The 21,408-nt window shown below is 48.4% G+C and overlaps 3 protein-coding genes across 3 annotated transcripts in view; 2 read left to right on the top strand and 1 right to left on the bottom strand.

Annotated features, from left to right (window-relative positions):
• The window catches only part of TPRG1L (tumor protein p63 regulated 1 like), a 4,382-nt gene extending 250 nt beyond the window's left edge, over positions 1-4,132 (top strand). The window contains exons 2-6 of the mRNA XM_039727556.1: positions 1-129; positions 657-748; positions 1,186-1,362; positions 1,917-2,070; positions 2,757-4,132. The exon at positions 1-129 is cut by the window's left edge and continues 158 nt beyond it. Coding sequence (XP_039583490.1) covers positions 1-129; positions 657-748; positions 1,186-1,362; positions 1,917-2,070; positions 2,757-2,951 — 747 coding nt within the window. The 3' untranslated portion in view covers positions 2,952-4,132. The remainder of the gene's footprint in view (positions 130-656; positions 749-1,185; positions 1,363-1,916; positions 2,071-2,756) is intronic.
• A 400-nt stretch (positions 4,133-4,532) lies between these two features.
• WRAP73 (WD repeat containing, antisense to TP73) lies at positions 4,533-20,993 on the bottom strand. The gene is made up of 12 exons (XM_039727557.1): positions 20,952-20,993; positions 18,631-18,783; positions 17,963-18,079; positions 11,270-11,342; positions 10,361-10,464; positions 9,512-9,598; positions 8,868-9,002; positions 8,713-8,790; positions 7,333-7,438; positions 6,740-6,865; positions 5,853-6,044; positions 4,533-5,008 (listed from the first exon to the last, which is right to left on the bottom strand). The coding sequence occupies exons 1-12, from the start codon at positions 20,991-20,993 to the stop codon at positions 4,845-4,847; spliced, it is 1,377 nt and encodes a 458-aa protein (XP_039583491.1). The 3' UTR covers positions 4,533-4,844.
• TP73 (tumor protein p73) overlaps positions 20,817-21,408 on the top strand; it is a 30,509-nt gene continuing 29,917 nt past the window's right edge. The window contains exon 1 of the mRNA XM_039727804.1: positions 20,817-20,927. The gene's annotated coding sequence lies outside the window, so the exon portion shown is untranslated. The remainder of the gene's footprint in view (positions 20,928-21,408) is intronic.

Below are 21,408 nucleotides of genomic sequence, written 5' to 3' on the forward strand. Positions count from 1 at the left end.
ACGCTGGTGCCGGGGGGAGCCGGGCCGCCCTTCGAGCCGGCCGTGCCGCCGGCCCGGCAGACGCTGCGGCCGCTCAGCGTGCGCACCGCGGGCCGCGCCGGCCGCCTGCGACAGTACTTCGTGTTCCGGGTGCGCCGGGAGCGGGGCGGCTCCCGGGCCTCTGCCTGCCTTCTCCCCCCAGCCCTGACCTGTCTGCCTTCTCCTCCGCAGCCCTGGCTTCTGTCTGCCTTCTGCCCACCTCTGCCTGCCTTCTCCCCTGCACGCCCCGTCCTCTGTCTACCTTCTCCCCCGCAGCTCTGAGCTCTATGTGCCTTCTCTCCCGCACGCCCCGTCCTCTGCCTTCTCCCCCCGCACACCCTGAGCTCTGCCTGCCTTCTCCGCCCGTAGCTCTGATCTCTGTCTGCCTTCGCCCCCGCAGCTCTGAGCTCTGTGTACCTTCTCTCCCGCGCGCCCCATCCTCTCTTTGCCTTTTCCCCCGCACACCCTGAGCTCTGCTTTCTCCCCCCGCACGCCCCGTCCTCTTGTCTGCCTTCTCCCCCGCAGCCCTGACCTCTCCCTTCTCCGCCCGTAGCTCTGATCTCTGTCTGCCTTCTCCCCCGCAGCCCTGAGCTCCCTTCTCCCTCGCACGCCCTGACCTCTGCCTTTTCCCCCCGCAGCCCGGCACCATCGAGCAGGCGGTGAGCGAGATCCGGGTGGTCGTGCTGCCCGCCGAGGACGGGGAGGTGCAGAGCGTGTGGCTGCTCACAGAGTGAGTTCCGAGGGACAGGACGGACGCTGCGGGCGGGGAGAGGAGAGCCAGGGCAGCCTCGGCCCCTGCGCAGCCCACAGCGCTGTTCTGTGGTTAACCTGGGGGGTATTAACGCACGCACAAGGGCTGGAGTGGCCAGGCTGGCTGCAGCCATCATTATTTCATTATTTCTCCATATCAACACTCCCCAGTTAACCCCTTACGAAATCCAGTCCCACAGGGAACTCATGCCTGCAGTTTGCTTTAACTGTGCAGCAGGGCACAGAGCCTCAGCCCTGCACTGGCCCTGCTGATACAAAGCAAAGTGACATAAAATACAGCGTCACCAGGACTTCAGATTTGTTCTCCTCATCAATTCTGCTTTTTGCCAAGCTCTTCAGTATTCCTAGCCAGGAGTCAAAAGCACTTAAACAAGCTCAGTGGTGTTCTCTCCCCAGAATCGATCACTGGAACAATGAGAAGGAGCGCCTTGTCCTCATCACAGACTGGTCCCTCCTGGTGTGCAAGTACAACTTCATCAGCCTGCAGTGCCAGCATGTGACCAGGATTGCCCTCAGTGCTGTGGACACCATCTCCGTGGGGGAGTTTGTGTTCCCACCCAAATCTCTCAACAAGTAAGCAGGCACAGGTTATTGGGCACAGAGTGAGCTGTCAGCCTGACCACTGGAATGGTCTGAGAATTCTTGCTTTTGTTTGCTTAACTTTGCAAACAATTCCTGAAGCTTTACTAGGAGTCCTCAGGGTAGCTGCTGGTTTGCTGGGGTGGTGAGTAGTTGCACTAACAGCAAGTTGCTCAAGGACTTTCAAGATAAGATGAGTAGATTTGGGAGCAGAAACGCTCACCATTACATAATGCAGTAAGTAGTAGTAACAGCACCTCAGTGTGTAGAAAGCTGTGAGTGGCAGGTCCCCTGTACACAGGGGCTGTCACAGGCTGTGAAGGATGGCCAGGGTGTCCCAGGTGCTTCACCTTCTTGCTCTCAGCTCATAAGAATGTCCCTTTGCACGGTCCAGGGGCTGAATTATTGCATTTCTTTCCTTCAGTAAAACTTACTATAATTTATATTTCAAGATAGCTTCTGGTTCCAAGTAGGTCTTTTTCAGACGGAACATTTGTAGTTAACCTTGCTCAAAGCCAGGTTTTCCCCTGTTCATTCTGCTCTGTCAGGAGGGAAGGTGTCGGTATCCGCATCCAGTGGGACAAGCAGAGCAGAGCCTCCTTCATCAACAGGTGGAACCCCTGGTCCACCAACATCCCCTACGTGACCTTCACCGAGCACCCCATGGCAGATGCTGATGAGAAGATCTCGTCCCTGTGCCGGGTAAGGAGCTGCTCCAGGCAGCTCATTGGGCTCGTAGGGTAGGCACAGCTTCAACACAACACATCAGTTAATCAAACAAAATCAGTTACATCGCAGGTGGAACTGGGAGCTCCATCTCCCCAGTCTCCAAATTTTGACTTGCAAGATGGCCCCACTGCCCAGTTTTACCAGCCAGCCATAACTGGATGAAACACAGGACAAGACAAAACTTCCAAAGGTGCACAGTCCTGCAAAGCCCAAAAGCAAACGGGTCTTGGGCTGTTTCTGCTCTTACTGACCTGACAGGCTGATGGACTTTTCATTTAGGACTGCCAGCTAATTAACTGACAGTTCAATTGCTCACTGAGAGCCTGCACTGAGGTGGTTCTCTGTTCTTTTTGTAATAGGTGCTTCCCTCTGAAGGTTTGCCTAAAATTAGAACACTATTAAGCATAACACATCAGTGATCAGGGCAGAACCACGGTCAGAAATAAACACCTGGTCACTGATAAATCTTTACCCTGAAGTCACACATCACCAGTGCCCTGTGTGAAATTAACTGAATCACTGAGTTAAATATCAGACTGTGACTGCCACAGCCCATAGAGCCCTGACAGCTACAGCTTTAATGCTAATCCTTCATCATTCCCTATCTGCTTAACAGTTTGTAAAACAATGCAAAAGCAAGGTGATTTCTTCTCTTCCAGCTGGAAAACTTCCAGACACAGCTGATCCAGGCAGTGAAGAAAGCCCACAAGGAGGGCCCAGTGCCAGGCAGTGCTAACGGGGTGTTGGTGCTGGAGCGGCCCATCCTCATCGAGACCTACCTGGGACTGATGTCCTTCATCAACAACGAGGCCAAGCTGGGCTACTCCATGACAAGAGGCAAAATAGGATTTTAAACCCCCTTGTGTGTCACCTGCTCAAGGGCAAGTGAGTTGCTGGTGGTGGTGCCCTGGGGAGAGGGTGCTGAGGGCAGAGCACGTGATAAAGCAAGTTGGCCAGGGGAAGGGAAGGAAAAGAAAGGAAAGGGGGACACTGTAGGACAGTTCCCAGGTTGTTTGGGGAATGCACAGGCTGGATTTGAAGCAGACACAGGGTGGTGTCAGCCTTGTATTTTGTACCTGATTTACAGCCCTCACTGGTCCTTATGCAGGGTGGATGAGCCATGGTGTTGTGTCCCAGTGCCTGCTCTTCCCAGTCCATCAAGTGCCATTGGAACCTGCTGAAGCCCCAGAGCACAGCAGAACCTTCATGCCATGGCCCTGCTGTGTCCCTGTGAATGGTGTCAAATTCTGTGTGTGCTTGGGACTGCTTTGTGTTGTTCAAGAGGAATTGCTGTTGCAATCACCATGATCTCAGTGCTCTGATTAATGCCTGTTAGGGATTTTCAAAGCTGTCAGTCAGTCTTTAACAGCATTTGCTAGCTTTTGCTAAAGCTGCACTGTTCCACCTGCTCAGCAGCAGTTTGTGAACTCAATATGCATTTCTGAGCTTCTTGTAAAAATCCCTCTAAGAACCTACTGGAACTTCCTCTCTACTTCTGTTTCTTTGCTGCAGCCATAGAATAAAGACTGTTGTGAGAGAACGTTGCCAAAAGCCTCACAAACACATTTGCCTTCAAAGCTGTTCTTTGTAGAACTGAAAAGGAATTCTATTTTGGTTAGACTGATACTCTTAGCCATTTTTCTCAAATCAGCTCTAGTTTGGGCCAGGACTTTTTAATGGAGACAGAGAAAACTTTCAGCACTGTGTGTCAGCCTTGGTTCATACATTCCTGCACTGAACCTCTCATCCAGGGATAAAATTCAGAAGCAGCCCAAGAGATTACAGCTGTAATTGCTCAGGAGGTGACTCTAACAAGCTTTTTCCTTGTGCATGACCTTCTCTCCATGCCCTTTCATCAGAGCTGGATGAACACTGTGCCACAGTGGTGGGGTTTTTTCATCTTAATGTAGGTGAGTGTTTGTGAAAATCCTGTTGCAGTTGGTCCTGACTCCAGCTTTCCAAGCTTCTCCATGTATTTTCTAAGTTACCTGTTCAATTTTCATTAACCTTACAGTAAAGTTAAATTTAACCCTTACTTGGCATTTGTTCTTCATTTTTCTGGAGACTGAGGCTGTGAAATTAGGTAACAAAAGACAAAACATCCAGTAAATTCCTAAACAAGAGGTTCCTTCCTTGGAAGGATTCAGGGGAAAACAAGGAAGGATATCCAACTGCTCCTTCCCTGCCAAACCATCCACTCATATTTGGCACCAGAGCTGGGACAAAAACTCCCATTTCAGTTACCTGATTCAGCATTCAGATTCCAGTTCAGCATCTCGAAGTGTGAAATTGTGATTCCTCTGGCAAAGATTCCATGTAATAAATCCACAGTGGCCCAGGCACAGTTACTGTCACCCAAAATTATTTGTGTGCAAGTAACAGTTTCCTTGTGCTGGGATAAATCACTACATCATCACATCACTGATCACACTGAAACAGACTTTCGAGTGCAGAGGTGCAGGTTTATAGTTTGTAACTATCAAAATATTTATTGGAAATAGAAAATTTAAATAATAACTATACATTATATATACACAGAGCTACAGTTTTAGAAAATAAGGGTTCAGAGTTGAAAAAGATCAACTCCCCCAATATTCAGGTTTTCTTGCAATAGACACTCATTCCTTACATTTCACTTGCTACATCACTTCATTCAAATGCAGTCACAGTATTTCACACACTGAGCTTGGAGCTCCTTCAAATAAATAACTTATAAATACAAACACTTCAGACTGGGCAACAGGTTTTCACTCCTTTCCTCTTTCTTCCTCAGACTTGGGAGCAGTTTTAATGCATTTTAGTTCTTTTATTTTACCTCTTTCCAAGTAACACACGCAGAAGTGGTCCTTACTCAGGAGCAGCATGGAGTCCCCACTGGAATGCCAGGAGAGAGACACAATCTGGAAGTCACCTGCAGGAAGAGATCAGTGTGTCAGCAAGGAGCTGGCAGCCCATGCTCCTGCTGGAGGAAAAGGCAGCTGCAATCAGCCACACAAATCCCTGTGCTGTCCCTGAGACACTTCTGTGTCTCACTGTGAGCTCCTCTTTTCCTGAGGGTGAAAACACCAGTTGTAAACAGCTCCAAGAACACACCTGAGCTATTTCCAGGATAACACTCAGATCAGTTTACAAATGGAATAATATTTTTCACCGAGTCCAGATGCTTTGCTTCTTTTCTGCCAAGGTCAGGATTAAATGTGTGAGATGGTATTTCTTGTTTCGACTCAGATGTTTAATAGTTCTTACCTATATTACAGTCTCACAAACCCTGAGTTCTACAGCACTTCACTCAAACTAAAAATGGAGCCCTCCCTCTCTACAAGGCCTTTTAAGGATAAACTGTCCAATTAAGAAATTACACCTAATTTATTTTTACTTTTAACCCAATAACCAACCACCCACACCCCGCAATGCAGACTTTTTTATCCAATTACACAAAACCACCCAAAGAAGAAGGTGGTGAAGGAGAAGGTGAAGAAGGACCAGCCTCCACCCTAAAACCACCATCTTGTTTTATATATCACTATATTCTAAACCCATAAACTCTCAGTTTTCCACCCTGTGACATTACACACTTCTATTCAAACTCCACACCCACAATCCCAGTTCCATCATTCCATTTTGGAATCCTTCTCCACAGCCTCAGGTCAAATGCAGTATTCTCTTGGGGAGAAACTTTTTTTCAGCACAGCAAGTCTAAAATTCTCAACAGCCAAGGTTCCAACAACTGAGCAGTTGTGGCAGCTGCTGCTCACCTTCCCCAGGCACCTTCACGACGACACAGCCAGCTGGGGACCAGAGGTACACTCTGCTGGTGCCCGTGCACACAGCCAGGCGGGGCTGGCACGGGTCCCACTGGAAGCACTGGATTGTGCACAGCTGCTCCAACACCACTGCCAGCTTCAGCTTCCTGATGTCCCAGATCCACACAGCGTTGGGGATGTTATCTGCAGAGGAAGCAGCAAGTGTGTGATAGCTGGAGGGTAAAAGGATCATATGTGGTTTTTCTAAATGCGCAGGAAGAAACACATTTGTACAACACAAACCTTTAGGTACACCCCAGGGTTAGCACCACTTGAGTTTTGCCAAGCAGAACCTTCAGGAAATATTGCAAAAAAAGGTAAAAGTGATCTAGTCCATCTCCCAGTCCTTCTCTGGCTTTTATCACATTCGTCTGTCTGATGGGTTTTGCACCTGACCCAGAGCTTTGGCATCCAGGCACAAACTGTCCTCAGGACCAAAGGGAAAAATGGAACATTAATTCCATGACTTTCACTATTCAGGAAGTCAGAATTCCTCCTGCTGTAGTTCTGCCTTTCAAGAAACCCAGGCTGTAAGTGGGAAGATTTGTTTTATTTTCAATACAGCATGCTCACACAAACTTGAAGAAATATAAAACCCCACTATTTTCATTAAACACAGAGCCAAGGCTGAGTTCATGCCCTGACCAGCAGTTCTGGCAGCTCACAACAGTTAACACACACTGCAAGACAGGCTGGGATTCCTCTGTAGTTATTATCTCACAACAGAGCTGATTTTACAGGGTCATGACTCTTTTTATAGTGCAAAGGATCATTTCTGCTACGGAAACCCCCACATGCCCCACATGTTTCCCCTCTAAGGCAGGGCACTCGGAACTCACCATTTTTGGTTGCCAGGAAACAGTTATCTGCACTGAAGGCCAACATCCCAACTCCCACTTTGGGATTTGCCCTGTCAGCAACTGGTTTGATGTAGTTTAAAGAAACTGGCACTTGGCAAATGTCATCTGCAACAGGAAATAAAAGTATTTCACTAAGTGAGCCTGGATGGACAATGCATTTACATCCAACTGTTAAAACCCCTCATCTCTGAAGTGATAGGACAATATTTTACTCTTCTCAAAGATGTTCCAATCAAAATTTTAGTTGTTTTAACATACATCTTCACACAGCTACCCTACTACTATTCCTGCCCTCCTACAGAAAAGGAAAGGCTGGAAATTCAGGCAAGACTGAGATTAAATCAGGAAAATGAGGACAGATTAATTTTTCTATTACCTTTTAACTAGTATTTCAAACACTGTTAACCAAAGGTGATTTACAGTGCCACAAAGACTGAGACTGATTTTTACTGCCCTAGAGAACAGCCAGAGGATCTGTTCCACTCTCCAAGGGGCAGAGTTCACCTACAATGTTTATTTAAAGACTTCCCAAGGCAAACTCAAGTGTCTGGTTTGAGTAAACTTTGGCTTACATTTACTCTGTGTGCTGAAGAGAGAACTAGCCAATGCTCTTGTTGGAGGGAAAGAAAGTCTCTCTGTGCCAACAGTTGGGGATTTCTCCACTTCTTTATACACAATCTACAAAGAAACAAGTGAGAGCTCTACAGAAGGGCCTCGGAGAGTTTGAACATGGGCTGTTACCAAATACCCACATCCCACTGGCTCATTTGCACATTTAGTACACCTCAGCATCCCCTGGTTCATCAACAGAGGAAAGGGCTTCAGCAGGCAGATCTAGAATCCAGTATTCCCAGTAAATCATGGGCCATTTGGAACCATGAGCAGGAAAAACACTCCACAGAATAAGCCCCAGGGAGTGCACCTCGTTCATTATTTCTGACAGCAAATTAAATCATCCCCATTACAGCAGGAACATGAATCTCATTGTTACAACCAAAAATCTTTACTCTGATTCTGTCACAAACAAAGTGCAGCACTGCAGAAGGAAAATAGCAAAAATATTTTAGTGTGCCTGCAACATATTCCTGAACACAAGCACCAGGATAAAACACAGCAACTGCAATTCCTGTCTGTGTAGTGGAGATTAACAGAGCTATTTCCATTTGTTTTCCATGACATATTTTACACCTAACTGGAAGTTAAGGCATTTTTCAGCCGTGAGAAGCTTTGCTGAGGTGCTTTAATGGCTCGTGCCTGGCTTCTAGTTAAGAGGCAGAGTCATGTGAATACTGCAGGCTTATAGTCCACACACAAACTCTTCCAGGAGGTCTGTTCAGTCCCTCTGCAATGGCAAACAGCACCACACACTGTTCTCATTACCTCCAGGGATGAGATCAGCTCGGGATTTTGGGAACAGCAGCTCTGCACCTGCTGCCAACAGCCCAGAATCTGTCAGGCCTTGCAGGTACAGGTATAAAGGATAAAAATCAATGCTGACAGATGTTCCAGGAAATGCCCTGTAGGTGAGCTGGATGAGCCTGTCCACACAGGAGGGAAAACCTGAACACAATCCAGTTCCAGCACTGTTTAAAGTTAGGAATTGTATAAAGCTGAGACAAATCTCTCCTGTTCAGTTTTCCAGTTTGCAATAGGCTGCACACCCAAATCTGTAATGCAGCCACCACCTACACCCAAAACACATTGGCACGTAACAGGAGCATCTGAGAATCTATTACTGCTCAAGAGAGATGACCAAACACACATATGCTATCAAATTTTAAAGGATTCCCACGTTTTTGTTACACTCCCAGGTTGCCATGCAATTTCCCAAGCCCTGGCAGGAAAAAAAACCCAAGTCTCCAGAATTAAATTGATTCAGCAGCATCTTTCAGATACAAACAGCAGCACCCATGCTCTGCTAAGGTCTCCATGGATTTGGGATCCACACTTACAGTCTTTTTGTTGGTTATGGTTGCTGGATGCCCAAGCTCTGTGATCTTCTTCCACGTCACATGGTTCAGGATACGCACCTGGCTCAGGAAGGGGAGACTGTTAGGGCAAAGTTCTTCAAATGATTCAGATAAAAGAGGCAGGAAACACTTCTCACCTTTTCATCAAAGCTGCCAATGGCCAGGAACTGGCTGCTGGGACTCCAGGCAATTGATTTGATGCCCAGGGGCCACTCATAGGCACGGTAGGAGGAGAGCAGCCGCCCATCGAGGGAGTACAGCAGCACCTTGTACTGAAACACAGCACAGCCACTCCAATCCAGCAATGCTGCTAAAAACCACAGGCAGGCAAATCATCCTGCCAAACTCTGCCTGTTTAACATGCAAGTTAAATACAAAGGTACAACTGGTCCCTTATCTATGAGTTAAGACGCTTCGTTGCTCTCTTTTTGGATGAGTACTTTCAGTAACTGTAAAATCACTGTGCAGTGCAGTGGTAGTAAAGCTGGAGAAAACTCTTACACTCTTCCATTATTTCAATAGCAGCTTCTGCAATGTTTACATTTTTTTGCAAGATAAATTAGAAATAATTTGCTGTCATTGAAGATTTAAAGAACAGCGACATCCACTTGCAAGGACACCCATCCCCAACACAAGTGTAATATTTAACAAAATCTGGACTCACACCCTTTTATGTTCAAAAGAAACACTTTAAACACTAATTGCTTTAGTCACTGCTTTATGCATGATGGCCAAAGATCAGCTTGAGCTCTTCAAGAAAATAATCTGCTTTTCCTCTTACCTCCAGGCACGTGTCCCACGCTGCCAGCACACAGCCATTGGGAGCCCACTCAATCCCAAACAGATCCTGGGTTTCAGTGTCAAAATGCTGCCCACAAAAGAGAAACCACAAAACCATTTGAAATATGTCAACAAATCCTGCTGCATCTAAGCTGACAGAACATTCAGTTTTAACCTTTCAAGGGCTACCACAAACACAAAAGAGCTTTTTGTATGCCAGAGTAGCAACAAAAATATTTCCTCTTTTAATACATGCTGCATTCAGTGGATCGTTGAGAAAATAAAAGCTGGAAGTTTCTACACCTTCAAATGAACAGCATTTCATAAGAAAATTAAATTAGTTATGCTGAATCAGTCAAAAATCCAGGAAGCCTAATTGTCTTAAAGCCCAGTACAGGATCACATAATCCCAGAACAGTCTGAGCTGGAAGGGACCTTACAGCTCATCTCATCCTATGGGCAGGACACCTCCCTCTGTCCCATCTTGCTCCAAGCTCCATCCAAGGTGGCCTTGGACACTGACAGGGATGGGACAGCCACAGCTTACACCACCAGGTTCATTAGGGAAAAACTCAGGAACACAACAGACATTTAGGGGTATTCCCAAGTTTTCTCTCAGCTTCTGGTGAGGCTCAGAATTCCCAAATTAGAGGTGACACAAGATACAGGCAAGTCCTTTGTGAGGTTAAATTGCTCAGATCCAGCCCGTGGCCAGTGCCACCCTCCATGGACTGACCCCATGTGTGAACAGTTTACATCACATCTCCCAAGCACCAAACACTTGCTACTCTCACTGTTTCTAATGGAGTAGTGTGCAATATGTGCAGGTAACCCCCAGAGCAGAGCTCACCCTGAGGAGCTGCCAGTTTCTGCACACGAAGATGCTGATGAAATCCTTGCAGTCGCGTCGCTCCGCCACGGCCATGTAGCGCCCGTCCTTGGTGAAAGCCACCCCTGCCACGGGACAGATTAATTAAAACTGCCTTAAATGGAAATCAGACAACAAGGCACAAGAGCTGATGAGTCTTCAGTGAGACACAGTTACTCCCAATTCAAAGCAGAACTAAAAGAGGAGCCAGAATCTCTTCACAGAAGGTCACATTAATCAAGGCAAAGCACAGTGTTACTGATTCATTGTGTCAGCAATTTTTAAGCTCAGAATGTACAATTTTTCAGGATGCAGAGCTCCAGCATGCCTCAAAACGCATCTAACCACTGACAGTTGTTATATAAACCCAACAGATTTCAAATAACCACTTCATTTAGCCTGGCTAAATGGATCAGTTATGCAACCATCGGGTCCCCACCAACTCTCAGGCATTGTTCCCATCCTCCTGGATTTTACATGGAATACATAATTGTCTTTGTCATCTCTGGGATACAAGCCTTGGGCAGGAAACTGCTCACCACAGCCATGTGGCCTGACAGCCCTGACACAAGCTTCCCTTTCCAGCCTTTCCATATGCAGAAGATGACAAAAGTCACTTTGGATTAATGTTTTTCATCACGAGCACGTCCAGCATAATTTAATGTCTTAAAGGATCCCTCAGAGGCAAACACAACACAGATGCACATGTGAAGGGCAGGCCCATGGATCAGCTGGAATCCTTCACTCACACACCACAACCTGGCTGCAGGTGCTGCTCAGAAGGGATGGGGCCAGACCTGTTCCCAAAAATGGGGTTTGTCATCACATTAAGGTAATTTTCCCTTTCTGCCACGTTAAAGGACCATTCCCAGCCAGGTGTGTGACACTTACCTTGCTGGCATGCTTTGGGGTACTTGATGTAAGACACAGACTTGGTGCACAAGGACCACACCGTGATTCTCAGCTGGCACAGGGACAGGGAGCAGTTTTGGTTATTTGTGCAGATTAAAAAAAAAAAAAGAATTAACAGGAAAACATCAACCTAATTCAGCAACACAAAGTGGATCAATGAAACTTCTGGGATAAATTAATTTGCAGCTATTTTGTATAACACAATGACCTGGGAAGCAGTTATGAGAATTCTTTCCCAATTTCTGGCAGTTAGCAGGGAATTTACCCCAAGCTTACACAAGTACTCTAGATGAGGATACAAAATTCACACCACTGATATGGAGAAAACCTCTTCACAAACACTGAAGTTCCTGACATTAGCACAAGTCTTCCCAATCTATTGCCCAGAGTCACTGTGCAGTTGGACAAACAGATTCATCACAGAATCTGGAGGAGAGATGGGGAAGTTTCCTTTTTTATGAATGGATGACAAGTTACAGCCCCTCCAGAACACTTGGGAAAAGGCTATCAAGCATGAACATTGAGCTGTATTTTACATTTAGAAACCCTCAGCTTTGATGGCTGATTTGTGTGTTGCTCTTCCCTCCTCAGGTACACACAAGGAGGCACCCTTACAGAATTACTGAAAAATCCAGACACCCAAAACCTGCTATGCAAAGCAAGGCTTTACACTGGTGTTTGGGGGATTTCTGGAGAACTGTGCCTCCACAAGCACCAAGGCAGAGCCAGCCTCCCCACAGCTCCCCAAGGTCACAGCTGCACTGCAGGCTCTGCCTTGCCATCTGCACATTACCCAATTAAAAACAAATACTCCCTCTCCCTTAGCAACGGCAGCCCAGACACATGGGCACTCACCAGGATGGCACGTGAACCTTTGCTTTTGGAGCTGGAGCAAGGAATGCTTCCAGGCTCAGGCTATAAACTTGTGTTTTCCTGCATTTTTCTGCACCAAGGAACAGCTACAGGTAGGACTTTTTTCAGTGAAGTACCTCTATCACAAACACGCCTTTCCCTGAATTATTGAGCATCAAAATTAATTCTGATCCATTATGTAAAACACCAGCATTGTGCCCATTTCCTCCTCCTCCCACACCACAGCAGTCTCAGGAGGAAGGTTCTCCTACACCTTTTTGCAGGTTTGTCCTCAACACAGCTTCTCCTTCCCTGAAGGACCTGGCACTGCTCAGTGGTGACAAAGGATGCTGAGGGAGCAGCCTGTGGATGTGCTTCACTGCTAACACTGCAGGCTCTGTGTTGCAACAGAAGTTGGAGGTTTTTCCCTTGCTGACATGATCACTTTTGGTGGGAAGCAGAATTTGAGGGATTTACAGGGCTCAAACCTAGCTTCAGAATCCCAATAAACATTGCCTCCCCATCAGAGATCCATGGAATCCCAATCAGACCTTTCTGCCTTACACATCAGGAAACTTCTGGGATTTGAAGAAGTAACACAGAAATCTTTGTCCATGGAATCACAGAACGATTTGGGCTGGAAGGGATCTTAAAGCTCAGTTTGTCCAACTCCCTGCCATGGACACAGACACCTTCCAGCAGACCAAGCTGCCCCAAGCCCTGCCCAACCTCACAGGGAAGGATTTCTTCCCAGTATCTCACCTAGCCCTGCCCTCTGTCAGTGGCAAGCCATTCCCCCTTGTCCTGTCACTCCAGGCCCTTGGAAATTGTCTCTGTCCATCTTTCCTGTAAACTCCCTTCAGGCACTGGAAGGCCACAATGAGGTCACCCCAAGGCTTCTCCTCTCCAGGTGGACAACCCCAGCTCTCCCAGCAGAGCTGCTCCATCCCTCTGATCATCCTGGGGCCTCCTCTGGACTCTGCAGGAGCTCCAGGTCCTTCCTGTGCTGGCACCCCAGGAATGGAGGCAGCTCTGCAGGTGGGGTCTCACCTGGGCAGGGCAGAGGGGCAGAACCTCCTCCTCTAAGTTCAGCAGCTCCTGGAGGAACCCACAAGATGAACATTAATCAACTTTTATTGATTAATGGCCCTGGGGCCACTCACTTCCGGCCACCCAAAGGCAGCTGTCAGTCTGCTCCTCAGGCAAGATTTACTTTAAAAATACCAACACAATGCCTCCACACATTCCTCTGCAGCAACTGTAGCACTGAAATGCTGCTGGGGACTATTAATTGCAGCCCTAAATGCACTGGCTGCCCTGCCTCCCCTGAGCAAACACACAGCACACATTCTCCAGCCACTTAATACAAGCTTAGCAGCTGCAGGCTTCAAATGCTGAGGGCTGGATCATCATTTTTCCTGACAAAGGCATCTGAGGGCTGCTACTCAGCCTCATGAACAGCTCCCCTGGCCTGCTGGGCATCAAACACACTTCCATCCTGGACCACACTGGCTGCTCCAAGCCTTAGGAGGCAACAGCTTGCTGCTCATGTTGAGCTTGAGAGCACACAGATATCTGGAGATGACAGCACACCCCGGGCTGAGTTCCCACTGTCACCTCTGCCCTGCCTGAGGCTCAGCCAGAGAAAAGGCAAGGCCACCTTTGTTTCAAAATATTCCTGCATCCATCTGTGCTCCATCATGGAGGCAGAGAATTTTTTAGGATGGAAAAGCCCACAAAGAGCACTGAGTGCAACTATTTCCCCAGCACTGCCAAGGCCACCATTAGACCACATCCCCAAGTGCCACATCTAAATATCTTTTAAATCCCTCAAGGGGTGCTGACTCCACCCCTCCCTTGAGGGGCCTGTCCCAATGGCTGACAACCCTTTCCATGAAGGAACTTTTCCTAATATCCAACCTAAACCTCCATTTGCTGTAAAAACAGCAGCTGCTCCAAAGGGCCAAGCTTTGTGACAAAACAAGATGCCTCTAAGTGTCTGATAAACAAAGCCCTCATCTTCTTCTGTCAGCCACAGCACACCTTTAACAGCTAATAAGATCATAGAACCACAGATCATCTTAAAGATAATCTTGTTCCAAAGCCTCTATTCACAGATTCATTGAGGTTGGAAAAGACCACCAGGATCATCAAAAGTCCAATCCAACCTCTGCCTGATCCCCACCTTGTCACCCAGCCCAGAGCACTGAGTGCCACCTCCAGGGATGGGGACTCCACCATCCATCTCCCTGTGCAGCACCTTCCAGTGCCTGACCAGCTTTTCCATGAAGAAATTCCTGCTGATGTCCAACCTGACCCTCCCCTGGCAGAGCTTGAGGCTGTTTCCTCTCATCCTGTCGTTCTTTCTGTTCCACTCTGTCCCCTGCAAGGGCTGCAGGCTCACAGGGAAGCACACAGATACATTTTATTAATTCCATTGTAACTTCTCGTCCAACTCACACAACTGCATGGTTTGCTCTAGAGCTAGGAACATTCAAAACTAAATCATTTTGCTTCCTGAAAGTAGGATCTTTTCTGTTGTTCCATTTGTGCCCACTGAGACATTCCTACAGAGAAACTCACATTATGTGCTTAATGTATGGATTTCACACCCCCTTCCTTCCCTTAACGTTGTGTTTACAACTGAATTCTGACAGAAAGGGAAAACCTTCATATTCCCACCTGGAACATTCCACAATCTCATTTAAGTTGCCAACATAAATGAGATGAAGAAGATTAGAAGGATTATGTCACAGCTTGCAGACAGGATCAGGAGCAACAGAAACACCAAACACAGAGGGTGAGAAAAGAAACCAAACACTTCAAAAATGACAGGAAATTTCCATTGCTGCTCATTGCCTCTCTCAGGGAATTCATGGAGAAGGGACAATTGTTTTTATAGAAGGAGAACAGCCCATGATTAGATAAGACTACAGCAAGCCTTTCTCCACTGCTCCTTTTGGGGGATACTTTCTCTTCAGCATAGATGACTCGACTGAGTGGAGCTGTCAAACTCAAATCCTCACAATAATGGTGTCTGAGAAGTTTTCAGCTGTTGTTTTGCAGTGGAAAAACAAACCAAAAGCAGAAGCATTTTTAAAATAGCCTAAAAACAGCTGAGAAATAAAAAGTATTTAGATGGTAATGTGATAAACAGTGGCCCAGGACCACAGCCCAATGTTGACAGCTCCAGGCAGGTGTAGGACTGGTGATTTTCAGCAGACAAAAACACACTTTTAAACAACCTACAGCTCAAATGACTGTCAACTCTTGTCCCAGACTTGACTGGGTCACTCAGCCCCCTTACATAGCAGTGTCTGTCAGCACTGGATTTCAGAAGATTATTCAGAGTACATTCCTCGCCAGGAAGCATTTTTCAGCCAACGCAGCCACGCACAGTTACTAAGGATTAGCTGGGATACACACAGAAACACACACTTCTGCCTGCTGCTGAACTCCAAAGAAGCTCCTCAGTGCTTAAGGACTTGACATGGAATGAGACAAAGTACCAAGTATGTCGTTTATAAGCACAGCTCTTCAGAGAAACACTCCAGAATATCTTCACACTATTTATCCCAAAATGCGAGGGTCAGGAGGAAGCAGAGAGTCACAGAATCCCAGGATGGCTTGGGTTGGAAGGGACCTTAAAGCTCCTCTTATCCCACCCTGCCATGGGCAGGGGACACCTTCCACTAGACCAGTCCAACCTGGCTTTGAGCACTTTCAGAAATGTGAAGAGGATCAATTTCCTTCAGATCCTTTACCTGCAGCTGTTGGTTAAGCTCTACCTGTGTCTGTAAACTCTGGCACTGGAAGGAGTCACACAGGGTTGAACATCTTCCACAGGACACACTGATAATGTGGAACTGCCTCCCAGAGTGGATTTCAATAGAGGAGGAACACAAAGAAACCCTACAAATTAGCTGATGAATTCCAAGTGTCAAAGGATGGTGCCAGACTCCTTCTTTAGGTGCCAGTGACAGGACAAGGAGTAATGGCCAGAAACTAAAACACAACAAGTTCCACCTCAACATGAGGAAGAATTTCTTTCCATGGAGGGTGGCAGAGCACTGGAACATCTTCCCAGGGAGGGCATGGAATCTCCCTGTCTGGAGACACTCCAAACCCACCTGGATGCTTTTCTGTGTCACCTGCTCCAGGTGACCCTGCCTTGGCAGGGGGGGCTGGATTGGATGATCTCCAGAGGGCCTTCCCAACTCCAACTATTCTGGGATTCTGTAAGGATTTTTCTGAGGCACTGGTAAGTACAGATTGCTAGAAAGGAATTAGCCCAACCATAACCTTTTAAAAAACTCAGGGAATAGGGGAATAAGTTCCCTGTGAGCTCAGTGGAGTTCACACACTGACCTGAGGAATAACAAGTGGTTACTTGGTGCTGTTTGAAGTGACCAAAGCCCAGCTGAGCTGGCTGACAGGGAACCCCCAAACCCTCCAGGCAATCAGAGGATTTGATAAGACACTGATATTAAATACCCTGAGCACTGCCCACGTCCATCCCCCCAGCCTGTGGATTTAGCAGGGAGGGAGTAAACACAGCTCTCTGACAGCAGCTGTCTGACAACAGCTAATTTAGCAACCTGTTTACAGCTGGAAAGGAAACTTATCCCAACACAGATGCCAACTTGGCAAAGGCTGAATGAAATCCTCTAAGGTCAAACCGAGTTCTGTTGGGAGGCAATAAATCCTCCCTGGTCCACCCCCACATGCACGTGCCACGAGATCTTCCCTGGGAGCCTCACACAGCCCCAGCCTGCAGTTCTGCCTCCTCTGCTGCTGCCTGACCAGCAGGGATGGCTGCTCTGCCTCCAGGCTGGAATTCTGGGCTTGTTTTTAATTTTTATTGCTGCTGTCAGGGCAATTCACACCTGGGAAAACCAAGGGCTAAACTTATCACTCCTGTCTAGAGGGATGGGGGAGTGGGTCTGTACACACACAGACTGCTGTCCACAGCCATATCCCACTAGCACTGGGGTTTGCCCAAAAAAAGGGGGAATCCTGCACTGCAGCATGTGAATTCTGTGCTAGCTAGTGTTATGGCACAAGATCCTGTCACCTAAAACCCTTCCACAGGTTTGGAAAGAGTAAACACAAAGTGTCTCATGCTGTTCTTGGCTATTTTCTGACCCTTCATTGTTGTACTCAATAACAGCAATCATCAGCTCTAATCCAAAAGGTGGAAAAGTCAGAATCCACAACCAACTGACCATCCACAAACCAATCTGGATTCTACATTAGTAGCATTCCCCAATATGGGTCTCAATAAATATTAAAGGTGTTATAATGTTAATTTCACAAGTGGTTCCACCAGCAGTCTGGCTCCTGTATGTCAAATCAAACAACTGGGAAAATATTTCCAGGATTTGCATCTAAATCTCATCTCATAGGTCAGTAAGCCTATAAGTTTTAATTTAAAATCACTCTGAAACATTTATGTTTGGGTTTTTTTAACTAGAAATCCTGAGTTTTTCTCACCGTGCAAGCAACATACTGGATTTTTAAGACTGCTTTATGAATGGCATCAAAATCAAAAACATCAGGATAATGCTCTAAACCACACAATTTTACCTTCAAATTCGAAGCGTCCATTTTCTACCTTCTCACCAGAAGCAAGAGGACAAAATATTAGTGGAACAACAAACACCCAACCTGGAACTAACCCGAGTTACACACAGGAGTGCAGAGCTGCATCCGTGCCCTCCACCACCGCTGCAGCTTTAAGGGCTTTGGGTTATTTTAGGAGGCAAAGGGCAGACAGCAAACATCTGACACCGAGGGGAGCAAGGCTGCCTCCACACTCACATGGAACTCGGTGGTGTTGAGGATGTGACGCCCGTCCGGACTCCAGCATGAAGCCACCAATCCCGCGGAGCCCTCGTCGATCTTACAGTGCCACTCGGGCTGCTCCAGGGACCAGACCTGGGGCAGGGAGCAACCACACACAGCAGGAAGCATCAGCTCATCCAAACCTGTGCTCGGGAGGATTCTCTGCAGCTGGCAAAAGGCTCCTGCATCCCAGCTCAGGGAGCTCAGCAACGCCCAGCCACCCGCAGCCATGAAGGACTGGCGCTGGATCCCGCTGCAAAAGTGAGTCCTGCACTTCTGTGTGCTCATGGAAATGGAAAATGATGTGGGGTTGGGTTTTTTCTGTGACAAGTATTCTGAATATCCAACATTTAAACAGGTTTAGTCCATTCAACAAGCTTGCATGTTGTTTATTTCCTACTGCAGTAAGAAAACCTCCAATTCTGATCTGTTTTGCTAGATATTTCTATGCTAAATATTCTTTTTCAAACTAAGATGTTTGTCGTGGCTTTCAAAATCTTGGCATGCTGGATTATCCTCCAAACTGTGTTACCAATAACACCAGGTGCTTCAGCAAAGCCTCAGCCTAGTGCTGGCTGTTAAACTCTCACTCACATCACCCCCAAACCCCAGTAAGGAATACCCTGTGCTGCTTTCCCCCTCACCTGGACAATGCCCCGCTTGTACATGGCACACAGGATGAACAGGGAGTCCGAGGACCACTCGATGTACTGGATCTGATCTGCACAGGTGTAGAGCTGCAGGATCTGCAGGGAGCTGGCATCCCGAACCACCAAGCGGTGCTGCACACACGAGGCCTGGGGGGGACACAGGGCTGAGCTGAGCTGGGGCAGGATCCTGCATGGAACACCAGGGCTGCCCCTGCCAGGCTTGCTGTGATGCCAGGTTTGGTTCAGAGAGAGTCAATGTTGTGTTAAAAAAAAAAAAAACCTCCCTGTGGGTGGTGGGCCACTGGCACAGGGTGCCCAGAGAAGCTGTGGCTGCCCCTGGATCCCTGGAAGTGGCCAAGGTTGGGCTGGACAGGGCTTGGAGCAAGCTGGGATAGTGGAAGGTGTCCCTGTCCATAGCAGGGGCTTTGACCCAGATGAGCTTTAAAGTTCTTTGTACCCCAAACCAGTCCAGGATCCTGTATTCTATTCTATATGCACTGAACTCCACTGCAAAATACAGTGAGAACTAACCCAGGGAAAGGGGGTTTTACAGTAGTAAATACAATCCTTGATTCCATCACTGCTGGGGAAGCAACTCCAGCTTTTAAAGCATTACTTTCTGTCTTATAATTTATTGTATTTCATAGAATCCCTCAATGGCTTGGGTTGGGAGGGACCTTAAAGCTTATCCAGTTCCACCCCTGCCATGGCAGGGACATTTTCACTGTCCCGGGCTGCTCCCAGCCCTGTCCAGCCTGGCCTTGGACACCTCCAGGGATCCAGGGACATCCACAGCTGCTCTGGGCACCCTGTGCCAGGGCCTGCCCACCCTCACAGGGAATTCCTCCCCACTATCCCACCTAACCCTGCCCTTTAGCAGTTTGAAGCTGTTGTCCCTTGTCCCTCCTCCCCAAACCGTTGTAAAAAGTCCCCTCCACCTTCCCTGTAGGCTCCCTTCAGGTACTACTTAATTTAAAGCACTACTTAATCTACCTGATTCAGCTTAATTTAACCTAACTCAGGTCTCCGGTGTTGACGCTGTGTGCCTCAAAGCCTCTCGGCAGCAGCCCCGGAGCTCAAGCCCGCAGGCCGCGGGGCTCCGCCGCTGCCCCGGGTCCGCCCTCAGCCCGGCCCGGCCCGGGCCCCGCGCAGCGGGAAGAGCTTCCCCGGCTCCCGGCGGGCGCAGCGCTGGCGGAGGCGGGGCCGGGCCGGGCGGTGCCGGCTGAGGTCCCGTTCCGTTCCGTTCTGTTCCGTTTGGTCCCCAGAACACAAACAGTGTCCCCAAAACACAGAGTCCCCAGAACTCTGCTCCCAGGGATGTCTGTGCTCCCAAAACAGAACCAGGGTCCCCAAAACAGAACCAGGGTCCCCAAAACTCTGCCCCCAGGGATGTCAGGGTCCTCAAAACACAGGCAGGGTCCCCAGAACACAACCAGTGTCCCCAAAACTGCTCCCAGGGATGTCTGTGACCCCAAAGCACAGCCAGTGACCCCAAAACTGAGGCTCCTGTGCATCCCCTCCCCCTGAGCAGCCAGGGGATGCACAGCTGCCTCCCTCTGCCCCCACGGTCTGCAGCCCCTGGATCAGTGAAAATGTCCCTGCCATGGCAGGGGTGGAGCTGGATAAACTTTAAGGTCCCTCCCAACCCAAGCCATTGAGGGATTCTGTGAAATAAATTATAAGACAGAAAGTGATGTTTTAAAAGCTGGAGTTGCTTCCCCAGCAGTGATGGAATCAAGGATTGTATTTACTACTGTAAAAGCCCCTTTCCCTGGTTTGTTCTCACTGTATTTTGCAGTGGAGCTCAGTGCATATAGAGCAGAATACAGAATCCTGGACTGGTTTGGGGTACAAAGAACTTTAAAGCTCATCTGGGTCAAAGCCCCTGCTATGGACAGGGACACCTTCCACTATCCCAGCTTGCTCCAAGCCCTGTCCAACCTGACCATGGCCACTTCCAGGGATCCATGAGCAGACAGAACTCCTCTGTGTCCCCTCTTGGACCCAAACCGAGCCCCGATTCTGTGGCCACTCCTGCCCCCCCGCAGCCACCTGGCGCTGGTGACCAGCTTTAATCCCCTGGCACGCTCGGCTGAGCACTCCCCACCCCCTTGCAAGTGCCTCCCATGGCAGGAAGGAGCGCAGGAGCTTTTGCCTCACTTTTCACGGAGCTTTCGGCAGCTCCAATGTCATTGCCTTGGCGACCGGGACGCTACTCCGGGGTAGCGCGGTGAATCACGTAGATCCTCAATCCCAGGCCATTCCTGGCTGCAGGAGACCTCAAAACTCAGGTAGGAGGGGGGGAAAAAACCGACCAAAGGAAGCCCCTCGCTCTGGGGGTGTGTGAGTTTCTCCATAAGGCGGCTGGAGGGTGATTTGCGGCGGGGTTGTGGTGAAGTGTCTTGGGAAAGTTTGCTCCCAAAGTGGGTTAACTCCGGAGTGAGAGCACTTTCGGGGGAGCCTTGGATGGGAGAGGCAATGGAAGGGTTGGATCCTGGGCTCAGGTCCCTGTGTAGGGCTGCCAGGGAGGGGGAGCAGCCCCAGCCTCCTGCCCCATCGCTGCTGGCACAGAGGATTTCTCTCCAACCTGCCTCCCCCTCGGGAGAAAATTCTTGACAAGCTGCTGGACCCCACGGAGGGGTCCCGAGATTCAAAGGGTGCTGCAGGAAAGCTGGCTGGCTCTCCATTGCTTTGACAAAGCTCATTTTGCAGGTGTGAATTTAACAGTCTGGGACAAACGAATGATAGCACAGGGCAGTGCTGGCACCGTGG

Source organism: Passer montanus, unplaced genomic scaffold (genome assembly GCF_014805655.1).
Source record: "Passer montanus isolate IOZ18808 unplaced genomic scaffold, ASM1480565v1 scaffold62, whole genome shotgun sequence".
Lineage (NCBI taxonomy): Eukaryota > Metazoa > Chordata > Aves > Passeriformes > Passeridae > Passer > Passer montanus.

Coding starts and splice junctions, on each gene's coding strand:
- WRAP73 (XM_039727557.1), bottom strand. CDS start 20,993: ATGGAGAAACTCACACACCCCCAGAGCGAGGGGCTTCCTTTG. Junction 10,465..11,269: donor CCCCAAAGCATGCCAGCAAG/GTAAGTGTCACA, acceptor GTCCCGTGGCAG/GGGTGGCTTTCACCAAGGAC. Junction 9,003..9,511: donor CGTGGGACACGTGCCTGGAG/GTAAGAGGAAAA, acceptor GCTGTGTTTCAG/TACAAGGTGCTGCTGTACTC.